The 19,579-nt window shown below is 41.5% G+C and overlaps 2 protein-coding genes across 3 annotated transcripts; one reads left to right on the forward strand and one right to left on the reverse strand.

The window, feature by feature from the left end:
- Positions 1–377: 377 nt before the first annotated feature.
- Positions 378–8,657, reverse strand: LOC128425611 (gastrula zinc finger protein XlCGF48.2). Its single transcript, XM_053412310.1, has 2 exons — positions 8,312–8,657; positions 378–3,200 (listed from the first exon to the last, which is right to left on the reverse strand). Exons 1-2 carry the CDS (start codon positions 8,616–8,618, stop codon positions 2,119–2,121), a joined length of 1,389 nt encoding a protein of 462 aa, XP_053268285.1. The 5' UTR covers positions 8,619–8,657; the 3' UTR covers positions 378–2,118.
- Positions 8,658–15,046: 6,389 nt separating this feature from the next.
- On the forward strand, positions 15,047–17,352 carry adcyap1a (adenylate cyclase activating polypeptide 1a). 2 transcript variants are annotated; one of them, XM_053412690.1, is made up of 4 exons: positions 15,047–15,144; positions 15,684–15,818; positions 16,333–16,437; positions 17,169–17,352. In XM_053412690.1, exons 1-4 carry the CDS (start codon positions 15,047–15,049, stop codon positions 17,350–17,352), a joined length of 522 nt encoding a protein of 173 aa, XP_053268665.1. The 2 variants fall into 2 exon arrangements, with proteins under 2 accessions (XP_053268665.1, XP_053268666.1); XM_053412691.1 differs by lacking the exon at positions 16,333–16,437.
- The last annotated feature ends 2,227 nt before the right edge of the window (positions 17,353–19,579 follow it).

Here is a 19,579-nt window from a genome sequence, read left to right on the forward strand (position 1 = left end):
ACAAGCATATCAAAATATTTATCTTAATTTCATAGATTGAGGACATCACAGCTGTCTCTGAATGGAACACTCCTGCTGTTTGACATTTACCGTCATTCATGTCAACGAGGGCTCCTCCGTCATCGCTGCTTCACTGTCCTTGTGTGTGAGTGTAATGCTGCGTTCCAGACGACTCATATGTCAGATATTCTGACCTGAAATTTCCCAGTTCTCGTGATGAGACGATTCAACTGTAGCCAGTGCAGCCCCCGTTCGTACAGAGACAAAGAGGAGGGTGACGACGCCATCATCTTTTTATTGGACCTTTCTTCTTGGAAACACATTCAATACATAAAGGAGAACACACACTGCCATTGAATCTCACAAACCAAGAAACCATTGTTTTAAACAAACGTATTTAATCATATGAACAAGTTAAAAACACACATTAAGGAGCACACTTTAACCTTAACCTCTTAAGAAACGGGTGATATTCGCCTAAAACGCCTGTTTGAGGACACCCAAATTAAATTGAACGCTGTTCTTGAACCATTTAGAGTACATGCATGGTCTTGGTCTCTTTTGAGAGGTAACATTCTGACCTTTCCCCCTTAACAGTCATAATCACTATAAGTACTACTGGCATTGAGTAATAGCAGTTGGCACACAGTGAAGTAGAAGGTTTTTATTTTTGCCTGAATATCTTGGTAAACAGATGCCTGCTGATGACTCTAGCTGGAAAACACAATGGGGCCCTAGCATGAAGCCTTGACTAGCCCGAGTTAAAATTTGATAACAATACCACAGAAAATGAATATTTGACAGATTTTTTCCTAAGGCCATGTCTAGGCGTTTTCCACAAAGACCATTTGGAGACTCTAACAGACCCTTTGTAACCATGGTAACCAACCAGGCTAAAAAGTCTAATTTTACACTTAAAAACATACTTTTATATAAAGGAGACAAAACCGGTCAAATGGTTTAAAATTTATACAAATAAACATCTTTCATATATTTTAGCAACATGTAGCAGTCACGACGGAGACAAAACACGGACGCACGGCGCTCTGGCACCAGCTGGACACTGTTGCGCAGTCATTTGCATGGGGCCTCCGTATTTTTTTCCCGTGGATCATCACTTTTTTACGATGGAAATTTCATTGGCTAAACGATACGCCAGTCATCATAACAATCGGTAGCAATTGGCTCAGTCTTTTAATGTCAGAAGATGGGCAGGCTCTGTCCGTCAACGAGGTGCATCGTTGGCTCTTGTAGGCTGTGGACAGACCATGCCAGCTCCTATTGGGTTAAGTTTAGATTGACAGCTCACTTAACCCAATAGGAGCTGCTAGCCAGCATTTGGGAAGCATTGTTTACATGAACACATAGTTAGAGTGAGAGTACAACACGGAGGTGATGGCTGCACAGCAGACAGCACCTCTGTGTAAACAACAGACTGTGGCTATTCTTTGATGAAATAGTGCGTTATGGAGTGATTATATTAGTGGATTGGATCGTCTGGACCTTTGGCGATGTACCAACACCGTTTTTGTTGGAATTTTATTTATCTGTGGATTAATATGATGATTCTCCGGTAAGTGGCGACAACTTTTTTCTAATTTCCGGTCTGACTGACGCTGAACTGAGACGTTTATTGTACCGGCTGTGGAGATCGGATCTTGAAATGGTTTACATCAGTGGAATCAGAAGAATCTTAGCTTTCTAACTATATGTTGTATCAGAACCGCAGTTCTTTAAATATAAATGTTTGACACTGATCGATAAAAAATACACACCTGGCGGGCGTATCATGGCCCGTATTCGGGCCATGATACCTCAAGCAGTTAAAACGACATGAAGGACTTTATGAAAAATAGATAAATTATGTAGAAATCAGTAGAAACAAGATATATCAACACAAATCTTCCGTGTTATTCAATGAGTTCTATTTTCTGGTCACATAAAACCTGTTAAGTCTATTTAAAACACTGAACTATGAATATGTATAAAATGAATATCTGCTGATGAATCCTAATAAGTCTTTTGTTGCAAAGGTTGCAACTGAGTCACTTCTCTCCTTCATGAATCCTCAAATGTCTCGTACAATAGGACTGAATCTTTAATCTTTCACCAATCAGATCAACTCAACGGTTTCTCTCCTGTATGACTCCTAATATGTGTATTTAGACTGCCACTTTTGATAAATCTTTTACCACATTCAGAGCATTTAAACGGTTTCTCTACTGTATGAGTCCTCATATGTGAATTTAGATTGCACCTATGACTAAAACCCTTACCACACTCAGAGCACCTAAACGGTTTTTCTCCTGTATGAGTCCTCATATGTGTATTTAGACTGCCACTTTCTGTAAATCTTTTACCACACTCAGAGCAACTAAACGGTTTCTCTCCTGTATGACTCCTCATATGTATATTTAGATGGCCACGTTGGTTAAATCTTTTACCACACTCAGAGCAACTTAACTGTTTCTCTCCTGTATGACTCTTAATATGTGTATTTAGATGGCACCTTTGGCTAAATCGTTTACCACACTCTGAGCAACTAAACTGTTTCTCTCCTGTATGACTCCTCATATGTCTATTTAGATCTCCCCTATGGCTAAATCTTTTACCACACTCAGAGCAACTAAACTGTTTCTCTCCTGTATGACTCCTCACATGTTTATTTAGATCTCCCTTATAGCTATATCTTTTACCACACTGAGAGCAACTAAACGATTTTTTTTCTGTCTTACATCCCATATAACTTAGAGGCTGTATGTTATTTCTCGTATTTAAACCAGTCTGAGGTTCCCTGGTCTCCATCCAATGATCCTCACTCTCTTCAGTCTCAGAAGAGTCTTCAGTCTTGTCCTCAGGACCTGGTTGTAAACGTCCATCAGGACCTGAGTTCCTGGCTGGTTCTGGTCCTCCACAGTCCGCTCTGTGCTTCTTCGTCTCACTCGGATGAAGCTTTGACGATTTAAGTTTCTCTTCATCTTCTTCACTCTTCACAGTGACAGGAGTCGATGTGAACTTGATATCAGCCTCTTCCAGTCCTTGAAGCTGCTGTCCATCCTGATTGGTCCACGGCTCCTCCTGTTCCTCTTTAATGTGGGGGGGCTCAGGGTCCTCCTGGTCCACAAGGCGGCTCCACTGCTGCTCCTCAGGGGGAACATCATCTTTATTCACTATCACTTGCTGGAAGTCTGCAGGATACACTGAAACACAAATACACACGTTTATCATGTCAGAGTTTCCTGAAGTGTTTTGAAAAACTTGTGTAGTGTAATTTAATGTCAACATATCACTTCGAGGCTGTTATTTCTTGTATTCAAACCTGTCTGAGGTTCCCTAGTCTCCATCCAATCATCCTCACTGTCTTAAGTGTTTTGAAAAACTTGTGTTGTGTCGTTTAATGTCAACTGATTTTTGAAGGATAACATTCAGAAAGCAGAGATGTTGAGGTTGTTAACAGTTGGTGTTACGACACAGCTCGTAAAGGAAGCAGCATAAAACAAAGGGTTTCTGGTAAAAAACGTTTTTAATTTTGAGGCCAAATAAACCAAGTAGGTCACTAACAGAGGAGAACAGGGCAAGGGGAAGTTAGATAGTTGGTTAAGCTGCTTTCAGACAAGACCTGTGGATAAAACTTAGAGAAATGTGTCCAGACTTTCTCTTTCAGACATGAGCAACACAGCAGCAGGTTTTCTGCACAGACTCGTTCACAACAGCATCAAATCCTCATCCTCATTATTCAGGTGAGAGTTGGAGCCATAGATATATAGATATATAAAGGCTAGATGTCTCGTCCTCGTTGCCGGCCAACAGAGTCGAACGACCGCACATGGCTGCCAACTTGCCACAGTCATCTCGCTCACCCATAACATTGTGGTGGTAGTGGTACATGTGGACTTCATCAACACCAACATCAACAGTGTCACCACCCTCAAACGTATCACTATATTCCCTAACCAGAAGCCATGGATGAACAAAGTGGTCTGTCTACTGCTGAAGGCACGAGACATCGCTTTCAGATCAGGTGATGCTCAGGGGCCGGTATTTCAAAACTTGTAATCCAGATCAGAATGATCCGGATAACCAAATCCCCCTGTCCTCATCCACGGATCAACCTGATCTATCCCGGTATTTCAAAACTTTGCTGGATTGGATCAGAGTGATCCTGATATCGGCAGATTGGGATGTCCAAATCCGTCCCGCCCCCTGGATCACAGACAGGAAACGGGAAATGGAGCCAACATTTTACAGAAAAAGGAGAAGCTAGCTCAACTATTGTCTCTGAATTAAAGTATAATCTTAGCCAGTGTTGATGCGTCCTCAGACTAGATGAAAGGCAATCATTATATTGAGTTAACCAATTATGTAAATCAGCACAAAGTTGAGAGAAGAGCTCGGCGATCTCTAATTAAGCAGAGTTCGCGCTAATGCGAGCTAACGCTGCTCCATTGACTCCTGTGTTAAGGAGCTAACAAGCTAGTAAATAGGCTAGCGTCTGTATGTCGCGGTCCACAGTCCATTTGAATGCATTCACTCGCAAGGCATTGTGTGTAGATTTTAAAATGTGTTGTACATATCTTTTTAGGAAACAGTTGTTAACAAAGGGGACAGCCCTAAAACCTTAATATTAGATTTTCTTTACAGATGTCTGTGGGAAGAGACTTGCACAGACTTGCTCCAAATGGCATTACTTTTTGAGCTTTGGCTATGAAAATTAAGTGTGTGTGCTGAATGCATGTGAATAAAAACATTTGACAGAGTTTCAGTGGAGGCCTTTATCAGTGGGTAACTTAACAAAAAAAACTTACTTAAATAAGCGCAAAAGGCAAGCTGAGAAGGGGGATGGCTACAATGAACTACTGAAGGTGGAAACGGAACGGGCTCAGCAACAAATAATTCTAACAAATGAACAAATCAAACTAACACTTCTTAAACAAGAAGAAGTGAAGTTAAGAATTCAGTTGCTGGAAAAGCAGTTAAAAGACTGAAATGTATACTGCATAGTTTAACACTGTTTGTTTAATAAATCACATTGTTTTTCCTTCATAATTCCTTGTTAATTGGAGTTTGTAATGTCACTTACACGCAGTAGTGTAATGTTTATTCTGTGTTGCACTTCTGACGCCGATTTGTTAAAGCATTGCAGTGAACAGCGCGCATGTTTGCAGAAAAAAAAAAAAAAGAACGTGAAAAGGAAATAAACATTGATCAAACAGCAGTGAAGCTTAGTTGTATTAAACAAAGAACTTTGGGAGCAGTTACACTTCAACTGTTCAAATCTTAACATGTAATCTCCCTCAAATCCACCTCTGAGGTGGGATCAGGGTGATCCTGATTTTTAGGATCAAACTGATCCAGATTTCCCACTTAAGTTTTGAAATACTCAACAGCAGCTTTTAATCCGGATCAAAGGCAGGATTGGATTGCCAAATCTGAATCTTCAGGATCAGATTTGCTTTGAAATACCCGTTTTTAGGATCTGATCAGGATTTAATCCAATCCAGGTGGATTAATCCTGTCGGATCATTTTGAAATACCGGCCCCAGGCCTACACTTCATCCAGGGCTGACCTGAAGAGGGGCATCAAGAAGGCCCAGCCCTGCCACACGCTAAGGATTGAGGAGCACTTCAAAAACAACTCCGACCCCAGACGTATGTGGCAAGGCATCCAGGCTTTAACTGACTACAAACCCACCAACACCTCCCCCCAAAACAGTGATGCCTCCTTCCCTGACGAGCGCAACAGCTTTTATGCTCGCTTTGACAGGGAAACCAGGAGGCGACCATCAAGGCTGTGCCCACTTCAGACCACCAGCCCCTCACACTCTCCTCCATCGACGTGTGTGCTGCACTGAGCAGGATCAACGCACGTAAGGCTGCTGGCCCTGATGGCATCCCCGGACGCGTGCTCAGGGCCTGTGCTGGCCAGCTAGCTGAGGTCTTGACTGACATATTCAATCTGTCACTGGCCCAAGCAGCTGTCCCCACGTGCTTTAAAACCAGCTCCATCGTGCCAGTGCCTAAACACTCCACTGCAGCGAGCCTCAACGACTTCCGCCCTGTTGCACTCCCTCCCACCATTATGAAGTGCTTCGAGAGGATGGTCCTGGCTCACCTCAAAACCTGTTTACCACCCACACTGGACCCCACCCAATTCGCCTACCGCCAGAACAGGAGCACGTAGGATGCCATCTCCACGGCACTTCACTCCGCACTTTCTCACCTGGACAATAACAACTCCTATGTAAGAATGCTGTTCATAGACTTCAGTTCAGCTTTCAACACAATAATCCCCTCAAAACTGATAACGAAACTCAGCGATTTAGGCATCAACCCTTCCCTCTGCAACTGGATACGGGACTTCCTATCCAACACCGGCGTGCCACAGGGCTGTGTGCTAAGTCCTCTCCTATACTCACTATTCACGTATGACGGCATACCTGTACATGTAACTAATACTTTTGTCAAGTTTGCAGACGATACTACGGTGATTGGCCTCATCAGCAACAACGATGAATCGGCCTACAGAGAAGAGGTCCAGCACCTGGCGGCGTGGTGCGCCGACAACAACCTGGCTCTCAACACCAAGAAGACCAAAGAGCTCATCGTGGACTTCAGGAAGAAAGGCGACACACACACCCCCATCTATATCAACGGGACGGAGGTCGAGCGTGTCACCTGCTTCAAGTTCCTGGGTGTCCACATCTCTGAGGACTTCTCTTGGAACCTCAACACCTCAACCCTGGTCAAGAAATCTCACCAGCGTCTCTTCTTCCTGAGGAGACTGAGGACGGCTCATCTGTCTCCTCAGATTCTGGTGAATTTCTACCGCTGCACCATCGAGAGCATCCTCACCAACTGCATCTCAGTGTGGTATGGCAGCTGCTCTGTTGCGGACGGAAGTCACTGCAGAGGGTGGTTAAAACTCATCACCATGCGTTGGGCATCCCATTTTTTCCCTCGGATTAATAAAGTATCCATCTATCTCCCTTCTAGGAGGCGCTACAGGGTCCTCCGTTCCCGGACTAGCAGGTTCAGAAACAGCTTCATCCCTGCGGCTGTCACCCTGCTGAACTCTGCACCGCAGTGATAGCAGCAGCCCCCCCGGCCACACACCCTCCTCCAACCACTGAACATTTGAACACTTGCACTACACTGCTACTTTTTTTACTACTGTATTGTCCTGCCTATAGTATATTCATATTTATATATTTATCTTGCTTAAAGTTATTATATCATACAATACCTGTTAATACTGTACTACTTCAGATATATTACTTACTGCTCATATTTCTTATATCATACAATACCTGTTAATACTGTACTATTTCCTTTATTACTCCTCATAGTTCTTATATGATTAAGATTAAGATGCATTTATTAGTCCCAAACACATGCACAGACATGCAAAGGCACATTCATGCAAGTAGGGAAATTTAATCTCTGCCTTTGACCCATCTGGTGCAGGACACACAGAGCAGTGAGCGACCATGTACGACGCTCGGGGAGCAGATGTTGGGGGAGTAAGGTGCCTTGCTCAGGGGCACTAGACAGGGTAGGGAGACTCTTGGATTTTTGGACAGATCAATCCAGGTTCGTCTTTTGTTGTCTCTCCGTGGAGTCCAACCAGAGACCTTCTCTGCCCATAGTCCAAGTTTCTGCCACTAGACCACCGTCTCTCCCCGCAATACAATACCTGTTAATACGGTACTATTCCATATATATTTGCTACTGTACATATCTTATTTATTTACATTCCATTTTAAATACGCACAATACTCTGCACTTTAAGTCCTTTTTTGCACTTCTGGTTAGCCGCTAAACTGCATTTCGTTGTATAAGTACTTGTACTGTGCAATGACAATAAAGTTGAATATAATCTAATCCAAAAATGTACTTTTTAAATAAAATAAAATAATTATTGATGTATATTCTTAAAAGGAAATCTTGTACCTATTTTAGAACATGATTTTATTTTTAAGAACATAAAAAATAGTATTCATAAGTGCGCAGTGTCATAACTATGTCTCTGACGTTTATAACAAACCAAACCGTTTAAAAATCGGTTGAAAATTGAGCAAGTTATAGTTATTTAAAAAGTACGTACCCCTACCAACACAATGTTATGGGTGAGCGACCTGGCTGTGGCAAGATGGCCGCCATGTGCGGTCGTTCGACTCCGTAGGCCGAGACATCTAGCCTTTATATATATCTATGGGTGCAGCAGACAGAGACCGGAAATGACGTATTAACTCCGCTGCTCGGGCTGATGCTAGCTAACGTTAGCATGTTAGCGGTTCCTCTAGGGACTGACCTGCTCTGTGCAGCCGGACCTCGGGCTTCATCACGGCATCGAACAGCTTCCTATGGCGGCGGATCTCCCGCTCGGACTGCTCCACATGGTCCTCGTACTTTAACAAGGTTTCCTCAAGCCCAGCGAGGATCTGATCCCCCGCCGCCATTAGCCGCTCGATCAGCATTGCTCTCAGCTCCGGGACTCGAGCCTTTCCTCCTCCTTCCTCCACTTGTAGAAGGAAGTCTTCAGCAGCAGCGCTGATCCGGTCATGTACCGACACCCGCAGCAGCTCCACGGCGGACATGTTTCTCCTCTCAGAGCACATCGAGTCTCTGAGGGGACAAAGACAGCCAGCGACAGGAAACCGTCTCCGATCTCCGAGCCAGCAGCGTCCCCTGTTGGACTGGAGGACGAAGAGGAAATAATATTTCTACCATCTAATACTGCACAGTAGAAATACTATGTTACAAGTACTTGTCGAACAAGTACTAAAGTATAAGCCACTAAATAAACTTAACCAATGGTGGAAGAGGAATTCGGATCATTCACTGAGGTAAAGGTACCAAGACAGTAAAGTAATATTCCAGTAGGTGGGGCCTACTGTTGCCAATAGGTGGCGTCATCAGTATTATAACATACAGTAATAGATCTGTTCAAGTAGGGGCTCTGACGAAGCGTGAGCATTTTTGTGTCAATTGGACAATGTTACAACAACTTCATTTTCACACTGATCTGTAGGTGGCCCCTGAGGAAATCTCTGTAGGTGGCCCTGAGGAAATATTGACATATAGAGCTGTTCAGGCTTGGACGGGGGGGCCGTTTAGCCATTCTATCACGCTCATTGAAAATTACTCGAGAACACGTAAACTTTCATCACTTTATAATTTTCTCCATGTTAAAGCCCTCAAAAAGCCAATTCATTTGCCTGAAAAAAACATAAAAAATCCTTACAATTTCAAAAGGACCTCCTACTGTCTCCCACTGTTCGCTGCTCGGGCCCAACTAAAGTTAATCTTGTATCTTGGGGTATTGTTGGCAACAGCGCCACACTGTGGTAGATGTTGATCTGAATGTTCAAAACATTTCCTCTAATGTTGCTGCTGAAAACTGCCCCAACATTTACATCCACATTATACAGCAGTTAAATATCTCTTTATTTATGAATAATGTTATATTTTAAAAACAGCGTATACATAGAAAGATAACAACATTAAAATCTATTTATTTGTAGAAATTACAAGTTTTGATCTTTTCCTGTACTACCACAATCCTTCACTGACAAGTTAAGCTTTATAATAATTAAACCACCTGATGTGAACTATTCAATGGATTCAAGATTTAAGCACTCTGTTGTCATTGTGTAAATACATACAAATAACAGAAATCTAACTGTGCCTGGTATAAAGATTTACAAAGGTAATATACAAATATACAAATGAGCAACTATATAATGACAAGCCAAAGAAATATGTTCTTCAATACAATATATTAACACAGTATGTAAAAGCAGTAAAGTGACTCATATAGATAAGTATGATACATAAAATACATAATATGAATAGTTAAAGTACATAAATTATTTAATTAAATTGCCATAGTGGTATTACACTGTCATGTATCTGTGGTATAATTACCTTTTCTTCAAACTATTCAAATGAATGGTTCCAGTCATATTCCACATGGTGTCTGTATAGCTTCTACCTTTAGAAGATGAAATGTACATCAAATAAATAATTGTATAAGGTTTGAAATTAAAATGTAAATATATAGCAATATAAAATGCAATCATATGTTTCAGTAATGAAACATATCTGTGTGGTTGTCACAGTGAGCCGTAGCTGGTGTGTTATCAGTGTAACTCCCAGGGTCAACACTGACAGACTCTCACTGTATATTACTCTGGTGATTACCTCCTCCCCATGTGTGCTTCCTGCAATTACTATAAAGAAGTCCCCTCTTTTACGGACTTGGTTTTATCACTTACTGGCTTTAATGGTTCCGCCTGTATCAGGAATTTCTGTCCAACTTGGCAAACAACAATTTTCAGCCGAACCTTTTAATGCAATGTTTATTTATTCAATATGAACCCAGTTTTAATTACTCTCATCAATTCCTCCTGCAGGGATGAATAATGTATCTGTCATCCTCTGAGTTTAATTAAAAAACTGTTGATATGTCACGAAAGCTGTCGCCGGTTATTCATCTGTCAGTTTGCTGTAAAAACAATATGTATTTCCCTGATTTTTATATTTTAGTCAGAAAACAACAGGATTAAGTTTTCATTATTTGTTGGTTAAGGTTTAAAAATGAAATAACTTGAGCACTGAGGGTGACCAGGCTTTTTCTGTTAGAGGAAAAAGCCTGGTCACCCTCATCCTCTTTTAAATCACTCTGAAAAACACATTAGTATAAATGTGCTTTTAATCTTACGGTCTGATGGTCTGATCCTAATTATATTTTCTACCTTACCTTCTTACACAAATGTTTATATAATGGCATTCTTGTAACCTCCTTTCTATTTGATATTATTTCCTTGATTTACTTATACTTTTCTCTTATATATTTAACTCCTTTTGATTTGAACAGTTTCTTAACTGCTTTTATCATTGTATCTTGTTAAACACTGTGTAACTTGAAAAATACACTGAAAATTTGTTATTATTATTATTATGATTATAAAGAGGGATGGGCTTATCAAATGTAAGATATATCAGTTTTTAGTGAATAGTTTACGATCATAAACACAGCTTGTCCCTAAGAGGCATCACAGTGTAAAAAGACTTCCAGTGTCTGTTCTGCCAGACACTGGAATCCCCGTTATGATTCCTCTTCCAGGCAAAAGTTATTAAAGGGTTTGGATTTACGGAAGCTGCTGAGTGAGAAATCATCTGAACAAACAGGAGCATGTTGTCTTTCGCTCTAGTCACACATCTCTCACCTCTCATTTATAATCCTGACAAGATTACTGAGGAGTTACGGTCAGGAGAGCCAGTTTAAAAATGTACTGGTTGTAGTGATTATATTAGATTATGATCAGTTTCAAAGAAAAGGAACAATTCATTTAACTTTATACAATTGATAAAATGCTTTTCTCTTATAAAAGCATTTTAGATAGGAGCATGTTTATTCATATCCCACAATCATTATAAAAGCTTCATGATGAGCTAGAGCGACAGGTGATTACTGAATACATATTCGTATCTGCTTTATATTCTCTCATTAATTAGATTTAGACCAAACTGATACCGCAGCAACATCAGCGCTTATTTCTTTGAAATGTCATTAAGAGATGAACAAAGCCGGATTACTCATCGTCATTTAAATTTTCTACAGACGATCATTATTATACGATTATCTTATGTTAATCCTAATTATTTCCCACTTTGCACTGTCCAGTGTCCACAAGAGAAAAATAACCAATCATTTAACTTTATCTTCCTGCTACACTACAGTGCACTTCATCCTCATGACCACATGGAGGCAGTGTTCCCTCAGAACAAGTCGAGGACTCTCATCACGGAGTCTTGTTCTTCCTCCTCCCTCAGCCTCTTCAGAATTAAGAGCAAAGAGTTTCTTTGCGCTAAGCAAACCGCCGCCTGACGTCAGAGCCAGGACAGGATCGACTGCTCTGAATCACCCACTAAAGATTCAACACATGGTCCTAACGTGTGCAAAGAAGAACCAGTGGACTGTTAGTGTCCAGGCATGGGAACCAGTCGGTTGACCAGGTTAGGTTCTACCAAACAATGGTAAAACCACACAATTATGAACAACAAGTAATTGACTATTTGTATTTTAACATATTTTACCATATATTTTAGAAGGAAGTATTTTACCTTACTTCAGTTATCTGAAAGCTGTAGATACTTGATAATTCACCAATTGAGGCTTTAACTAGAAAGATAGAGTATGATGAGCTTAAGATAAAAGCATTGTTATTTGTGTATCACTCAGTAGAGCACATATATATTTTTAAATAGTCCCTTGAAATATATAAAAAAGCGTCACCAGATTACAAAGACTCACATATATCAGTCAGCAAGTGATTAAACAAAAAAGTGTTGATCCATCCCAAGACTTTCTCTCATGACCAAGTCCCATCCTTCCAACAAGTTTCATAGAAATCGGTTCAGTAGTTTTTGCATAATGAAACAAATGAAAACATAACTTCATTTGCGAAGGTGAAGATTTACTTGAATGTGGTGTTTGGCTTGTGACCCCAAACACAAAGGTTCTCACAGTTGGGACACTTACATTCCAGATGTCTTTGAGTTGTTAGCAGTTCCAGAGACTGAGCGATTAAAAACAGACAGAGCTTTGGAGCATTTGACCAAATAATACTTCAACTTATATAGAGATTACTTTAATGGAGTAATTTCACATTGTTGTATTGTTGGTTTATTCAATTCAATTATATTTGCGTAGCGCCTAGGCACAACATCATCTCAAAGCACTTACATAGTCAGATTGAGACCTATGAATATTATAGTGAAACACTTCCACAACGAGCAAACACTTTGGTGACTGTGGAGAGACAGAAACATAATCAGGCTTTTAACGGGAGAAACCTGCAACAGAACCAGATTCCGTGTGGGCGAGCAGAGACAAATGGGGGGAGAGAGGAGAGGCGGGTGGGAAAGAGGGGAGAGAAAAAAGATAGAGAGACCAGAAACAGATTAAGCTCTGTCAGACTGATTGATATAATTGAAGTAATCATAGTGATTTTCATGGATGCAATTATGTTTTTGACAATAGCAGCACCAATTAATAGTAGTCGTAGTAGTTGTAATGATGATGATAATAATAATATGATAATATATTTAGTGCTTTTCCACCGGGGATCTTACTGATGGGTTGAATTACATGTGTCACACAGAACTTCAACCTCAGCAACAGGGAAGAGCCCCCACCTTCCACCAGGTGAGTCAGGTTCCAACTGTGTAAATGTCCTTAGCATCTGGTTCTGTGACTGAGTCCGACCTCTGGGACGTTGTGTGTGAACAGGAAGGACGTGTTGACTGAATGTATTCTTATGGATGAAGCCACATGCATCAAAGAGAGAGAACTTTTCTATGGGAGAAGTCACATTTCAGCACTGGACAGCTCCACCCGACTAACATATCAGGTTTCAGCACTTTCCAATAAAACCCTTGTCTCCGTGTGAGATCAGATCAATAGCTGTTGTAAGGGCTGAGGACATTTCTTCCACAGCTGTAATAAAGCGATGGATTACTCAGCGTTATGACAAACACTTGCAGTTTTCCACAGAACGGAGGTGGTCTATTACTGAGACGACAGCAGGACGTCCATTCAGGGAAAAGAGGATCAAAACAACCGCATCTGAATGTTCATGAAACCAAATAATTCAGAGAGATGACTCAGGTTCAGGTTGTGCAGTGGAGTGTGACCTCTGACCTTAGTGGAGTGGACCGGTGGTGGGGGAGGGGCCTCCACGACACACTTACCTGTACTGAACTATTACTAAGTCTGTTACACAGTCACAGTATAGGGATGAAAGACAAGTCCCTTTAACATTAATCACAACATTTTAAGGTTAGGTTACATTTAGGCTAAGGTTGGATATTGGTTGTGTTTAGTTTAGTTTAGGTTAAAGGTTAAGGTTAAGGTTAAGGTTAAGGTTAAGGTTAAGGTTACAGTTAAGGTTTTGTTAGGGATGTCAGTTGGGTTTAGGTGAGGGTTGGTTTTAGGGTTAGGTTAGGGTCAGGTTTAGGTTAGTCTAGGTTTAAGTTAATGGTTGGGTTAGGTTTGGTTAAGGCTTTCAGTTAAGTATAGGTTGCTGATTTCAGTCGGGTTTAGTGTAAGGTTAGGTTTGGACAAAGTAGTAACTATGGTTAAAGTTAGAGTAAGAACTCAATGTAATTCAAGGTCCCCTGAAGTCATGGAGACACGACTTTGTGTGAAGTGTGCGTGTGTAGGGGGGGGGTCCTCCCTCCCATCCCATCATGCCACGTGATCCTATCTATGGCGTGACGTCAGACCTCATCAATTCCCTGTAGAATTAATCATAATGTTTGAATCGCCAACACCCACTCTTTTTTTATGACTAGTCTCGGGGTCTTTCATTGACGCGGATAGAGGAGGCTCTCCAATGGGTGCGGAGGGGGGGGGTTGTTGATGGGTGTGACGGGGGGGGGGGGGGGGGGGGGGCGATGACGCTGTCCACCCCAACTCCCACCCTCCCCTTACCTACGCGAAAAGTGTAAAAGGCCTGCCTGCTCAGATTCATGGATAAAAAACCAAGGGGGAGTTAAGTTCACAGGACGCAGGGAAGTTCTCCGCAGACAAATGTTCGGCGGCGCTGATCTCCATCTCAGACAAGCTGCGCGTAAAACCCCCCGAGAAGTCAGCTGCGGGCGCACGGAGCGCTGCTGCACTCTCCGCTAACAAGAGACCGGACAAGCGCTTCATCGAGGGAACAGAGGAAGAGGAGGGGAAGAGGAGATAGAGAAAGAGAAAGAGAGAGAGAGAGGCTGAGATAGAGATCCTATCTCACTCTCCCCAGTTGAGGTCTTCAGCGGATCGCTCAGCGGATCGCAACTGGTAAGAGGAGGCACTTTTTACGCTGCGTAAAAGCGCGGAGCGTGTGAGGGGAAACTCAGGTGTGGCTGTTTTTCCCCCCCTTATAAACTCATGGGTGTGATGTTAAAGTTATTGAATTTCACCTCACGATTCTTCTTATGGACGGTTATTACTATACACTCACTTACTGTGTCTTTCTCTTACAGCAGGACAATGTCTAGCAAAGCGACTCTAGCCTTACTCATCTATGGAATCATAATGCACTACAGCGTCAACTGCTCACCTGTGGGGCTTAGCTTCCCCACTGTTAGGTATGTACTCCATCCCTTCATCCCTAAGGTCTTCAGGTGTTCATCCTCTTTTCTTCTTGTTGCATGCATAGGGAGGGAACTGGAGGATTGGACACTGCAGCAGCTGCAGGGGCACAGGGCAAAGACAATATCTGACTCACAGTTAGGGATGTCTGCAGCCACAATAGCCTTTATTGGATTACTGGATAACAGTGTATGACAGACAATCCATAGGGCTGCTCACACAGAAGAAATTGCGAAGAAACATCCACCAGGGAGCGACTCTAATGTAATTTAGGGGAATTAGGCAGTGAAGTACAGTGGCTCAATCTGTCCTGGAGCCATTGAACCAATGTATGTGATTAGATAATTAATAGGAAACGTTTTGTTGAGGAAAAGTAGGATTTATTTGAAAGAAAATCTATTTTCTAAAGGATATTGCCTTTAAACTGTGGTAACAAGTAGCTTAAAATGAAGTATAGAGAATAAGTGTAAAGATTTCAGGGGACTTAGCTGTGTTGTATGTGTCTATTTTAAAGCTTTGTTATTTTTTTATCTAGACTTGACAGTGAGGTTTATGATGAGGATGGAAATTCTTTACCGTCCCTGGATTATGACAGAGACCAAATGGATGTGAGAAACCCTCCGTCTGTCGATGGCGACGTCTACACTTTGTATTACCCTCCAGACAAAAGGTGAATATATATATATCATCCCTCTGGTTGTTTTTTAAACCCCAAACCTTGTTTAACGTTGGAAACCTTCCATGTTTAAACATCTCATTGCTGTAGTCCTATTTCTGTCCATGTTTTGTGTTCGTGTGTGAGTCAGTGTCTAATTCTGAAGTCTTTTTATTTTAAACTGACATGAGGAAAAACATAATTTCTTTAATAAGTATAAAAAGAACCTAATGGACATTTCCAAATTGCAAGAAAATAGCCAATTGGAAATTCTGCCTTAAATACTGGATGCATCAGATTTAAAAAAAAAAAAAAAGGTAGAAAGAAGCAAATATAATAATCTAAATATTTCTTCTAAATTTGTATTTAGTCTTTCATTAAAAAAAGTGCAGTTTAAGACCAGATATTACACTTGACATGTTGAGATATAGACATATATATTCTGCAGTGCAGCTACTTGACATTGTTGCCTCTATAAATGCCCTGGGTTTGTGGTGATTTCACTTTGTGGCTATATCTATTATCCCAGAACGGAAAGGCACGCAGACGGCATGTTTAATAAAGCCTACAGGAAAGCGCTGGGTCAGATATCAGCAAGGAAATATCTGCAATCTCAGATGGCAAAACGTGTAGGGTAAGAGCATCTTCTTGTTTGTCACCTCTTCTTTTCTATGTGATGTGTTCCTGTCCTGTGTGTGTGTGTGTGTGTGTGTGTGTGTTCTTTGTCTCCTTTGACGGATCCTTTAAATGCCCTCAATCCACGCTGTTATACGTGTGCTGTATACATGTCTGTGATCCCATTTTTCTCACAATGCGTGCTGCTGAAAAAACTGCCTCTGGATCAGCTATATTAAAGAAGGGTGGGTGCAAATGGGCACTTGATTGATTTGGAAGTGTCACTATCTGAGCTGTGTCATTAAGGCGCGAGGGGGGGGGGGGGGAATTAACCCACACATTCAGGCTTGAATTTATTTCCATATGAATAATTTATTGCCTTGAGTCCCAGTGGTTGCTGATGGAAGGGGAGGCATGCACTTACTCCAGTCTTATGAGCAGGACTTATCAGATCTTATTGGAGAGATGTGCCAAATTGCCCTGGGATGGGCTAGAAGTTAAACAAACAGAGGATGTGACACCAAAATAAAGGAAAATGGATTTGCAGGCACATCACTCCTCCAGGCGGAATCGTTCCGAACAAAATGAATCTCATTATCTCATTATTCCCCCGCCCTTTAAGATCCTAATTCCAGCATCCAGACTCCTAAGCCCCACAAGCAGAGGTCACTTGGTGATTGCGCAGTCGCATGTGTGTTTGTGTGTGTGTGTGTTTGTGATGCTGAAAAACCTCCCTCTTGTCTCTGGCAGCGGGGGGAAAGCGCTGGAGGACAGCTCAGAGCCCCTGTCCAAGCGACACTCAGACGGGATCTTCACAGACAGCTACAGCCGCTACCGAAAGCAAATGGCAGTGAAGAAATACCTGGCGGCCGTCCTGGGGAAAAGGTATAGACAGAAAATTAGAAACAAAGGACGCCGGCTGGCATATTTGTAGCATCCTCCCCTCCTGACTTATACCAGAAAAAAAACCCTAAGTGTGTGCAGCCCCAGATGAAGTCATTCTGACATCTGAACAATCAGTGGATCGCTTTTATGTTCTTAAACATGTATTTATGTATGAAGTAAGCCATTAAAATGAATATTTTGATAATAATATTGTTTTTATTTTGTACCTAAAGCACTTGAGGACACATATATCGACTTTGTGGACAAATTTTTGTTCGTTATGAGAAAAAAAAATAGCCTCTATTTATGTATTCATTGATTTATTTTTCTTAGACCTATTGATTGAGGGGAGACAGTTGTTCTCGGGACGATTTGCTCCAACAGCCCTGTCTTTTAAACTTGTCAGTGCTAAGATAAGAGATTGTGAGGAAAATAAATTGTTTAAAAGACAATCAATGTATTGAATGCTGCTTTTTGTAAAGTGACATTAAGAGTTTAGTTGTCTTTATTCACAACAGCCTTGAAGACATAGGTTTTCACCGTATCCTACAAGACATAGACTTTGACGCCCTCCCGGACGGGGATGAGTTTGAGGCTTTTTTGGGGGACTGGCTGAAACAGTTCTCCCCCGAATTTCCGGTGAGTGTCAAGCTCTTTCCCGAGGCCGTGTCCTTGCAGGGGGGCGTCTCTCACGTCCCTCCCTTTTTTTTCTCTCACCCTTAACTCTGAACCTTGTGATCTTGCTCCGAACACTCAAATCTTCTTCCACCTCATTCGTGCTCCTGTCTCTCTCGAGTCTGTCAGATTTCACCTTGAATCCCGCCTGTATGGCCACCGCAGCGTACAGGCTGAACGTGGAGAGGCTTTGACTGATATGTTATACATATCACCGCTGATTGATATGAAAGGTAGAGATCTGTCCGCATCCTGTCACTGGATGGAAGGATGATTAACGATAACTATTTGATCAGATCTGGTTTAAACCAGACGTGAGCCCAGCTGGCTTTCAAAGTGCCAGTTTTATATGTCAAGATAGGAAAAAAAACAAAAAAATCTGAGATGAGGACCAGAGTACTTTTGAGGTTTTTCTTGTCCTTTTCTTCCGCAGTGTTTACAGAGTGAACTTTCACCTTTGACCCGTGTAAAGTGCCAATCTTGTGTTTCCTTCAACCGTGTGTTTGGAAACCTCTGACGGTTTCCTCATGTCTCTCCACCCATATAATAAGTATCACTGCATTTAAAACACCACCAGGCAAATTTTAAAAAAGGCATAAAAAAAAACACACACAAAGAAATGATACTTGTTACATGGCGAGTAAACCATCGATTTGTTTCTTTGGGAGAGACACATGGGGCAGTTTGGACTTTTGTGTTTGAACCTTCTGGGTCTATTGTGCTTCCCTTTTCTGTCATGTAAACCAATGTAAAAAACTACAGTAGAATGCATGATTAAAGTAATTGCACTAGCCACTGCATCTCTGCAGACGACTCCAACTAGAAGGTTTTGCTTTCTGACTACTGCAAACATATATATACATTCATTATTTACCTGTCATCTCTCTCGGTGTTGATTTTTGTTCTGTTCTCCTCACTGAAGCTTGTCGTCAGTTGAAGAATTACCCTGAATGTCCATATCCTCTGTTACTGAACCATCTGGTAGCCCACTGTTGAATTGTATATGAAGATAAACTGCGATTAAAGTAGTTCACCCATCGTCTTAATCATCACGATTCAAATGACAATTGAATTGAGGGAATTGAAAGTATAAGCTGCAAGTAGAGAGGAATAAAACACAGATAGAGAGACATTGAGAAAAAGAAAATAAAGGAACAAGAACATGAGGCAAGGTTCATAAATGACTGAAAGTCACTATTAGGGTTCACACTTCTTCCCAGTTCCTACATACATCAAGTAAAATTTTGCATAAAAAACAAAAACAAAACAAGAGTTGATCTTTAGTTTTCAAAGAGCAGGGTAAAAAGTTATTTGATTTGTGTTTATTGTATAAATCTTTCTTTGATTTTGCATTCTCCTCTAGGCTTTGTGACGCAGGAAGCAGTTTGCGGCTGTGGTGCCTTGCATCGACTTTAAAAATCGCCATGAATCACAGGTGGCTATTTAGTGGCCCTACAATGCTGCACATCATCGGCTTACATTTCACCCTTTCTGTTGTTGTTTTTGTGTTGCACAGACGTTTGCTAGGCTCCTTCAGCATCATCCAGCTTAGACGTCAAGCGTTCTTGCTTGCTTTCTTTGGCTCTTTGTTTTTAGAGCAC

This window comes from Pleuronectes platessa, chromosome 20 (genome assembly GCF_947347685.1).
Source record: "Pleuronectes platessa chromosome 20, fPlePla1.1, whole genome shotgun sequence".
Classification (NCBI taxonomy): domain Eukaryota; kingdom Metazoa; phylum Chordata; class Actinopteri; order Pleuronectiformes; family Pleuronectidae; genus Pleuronectes; species Pleuronectes platessa.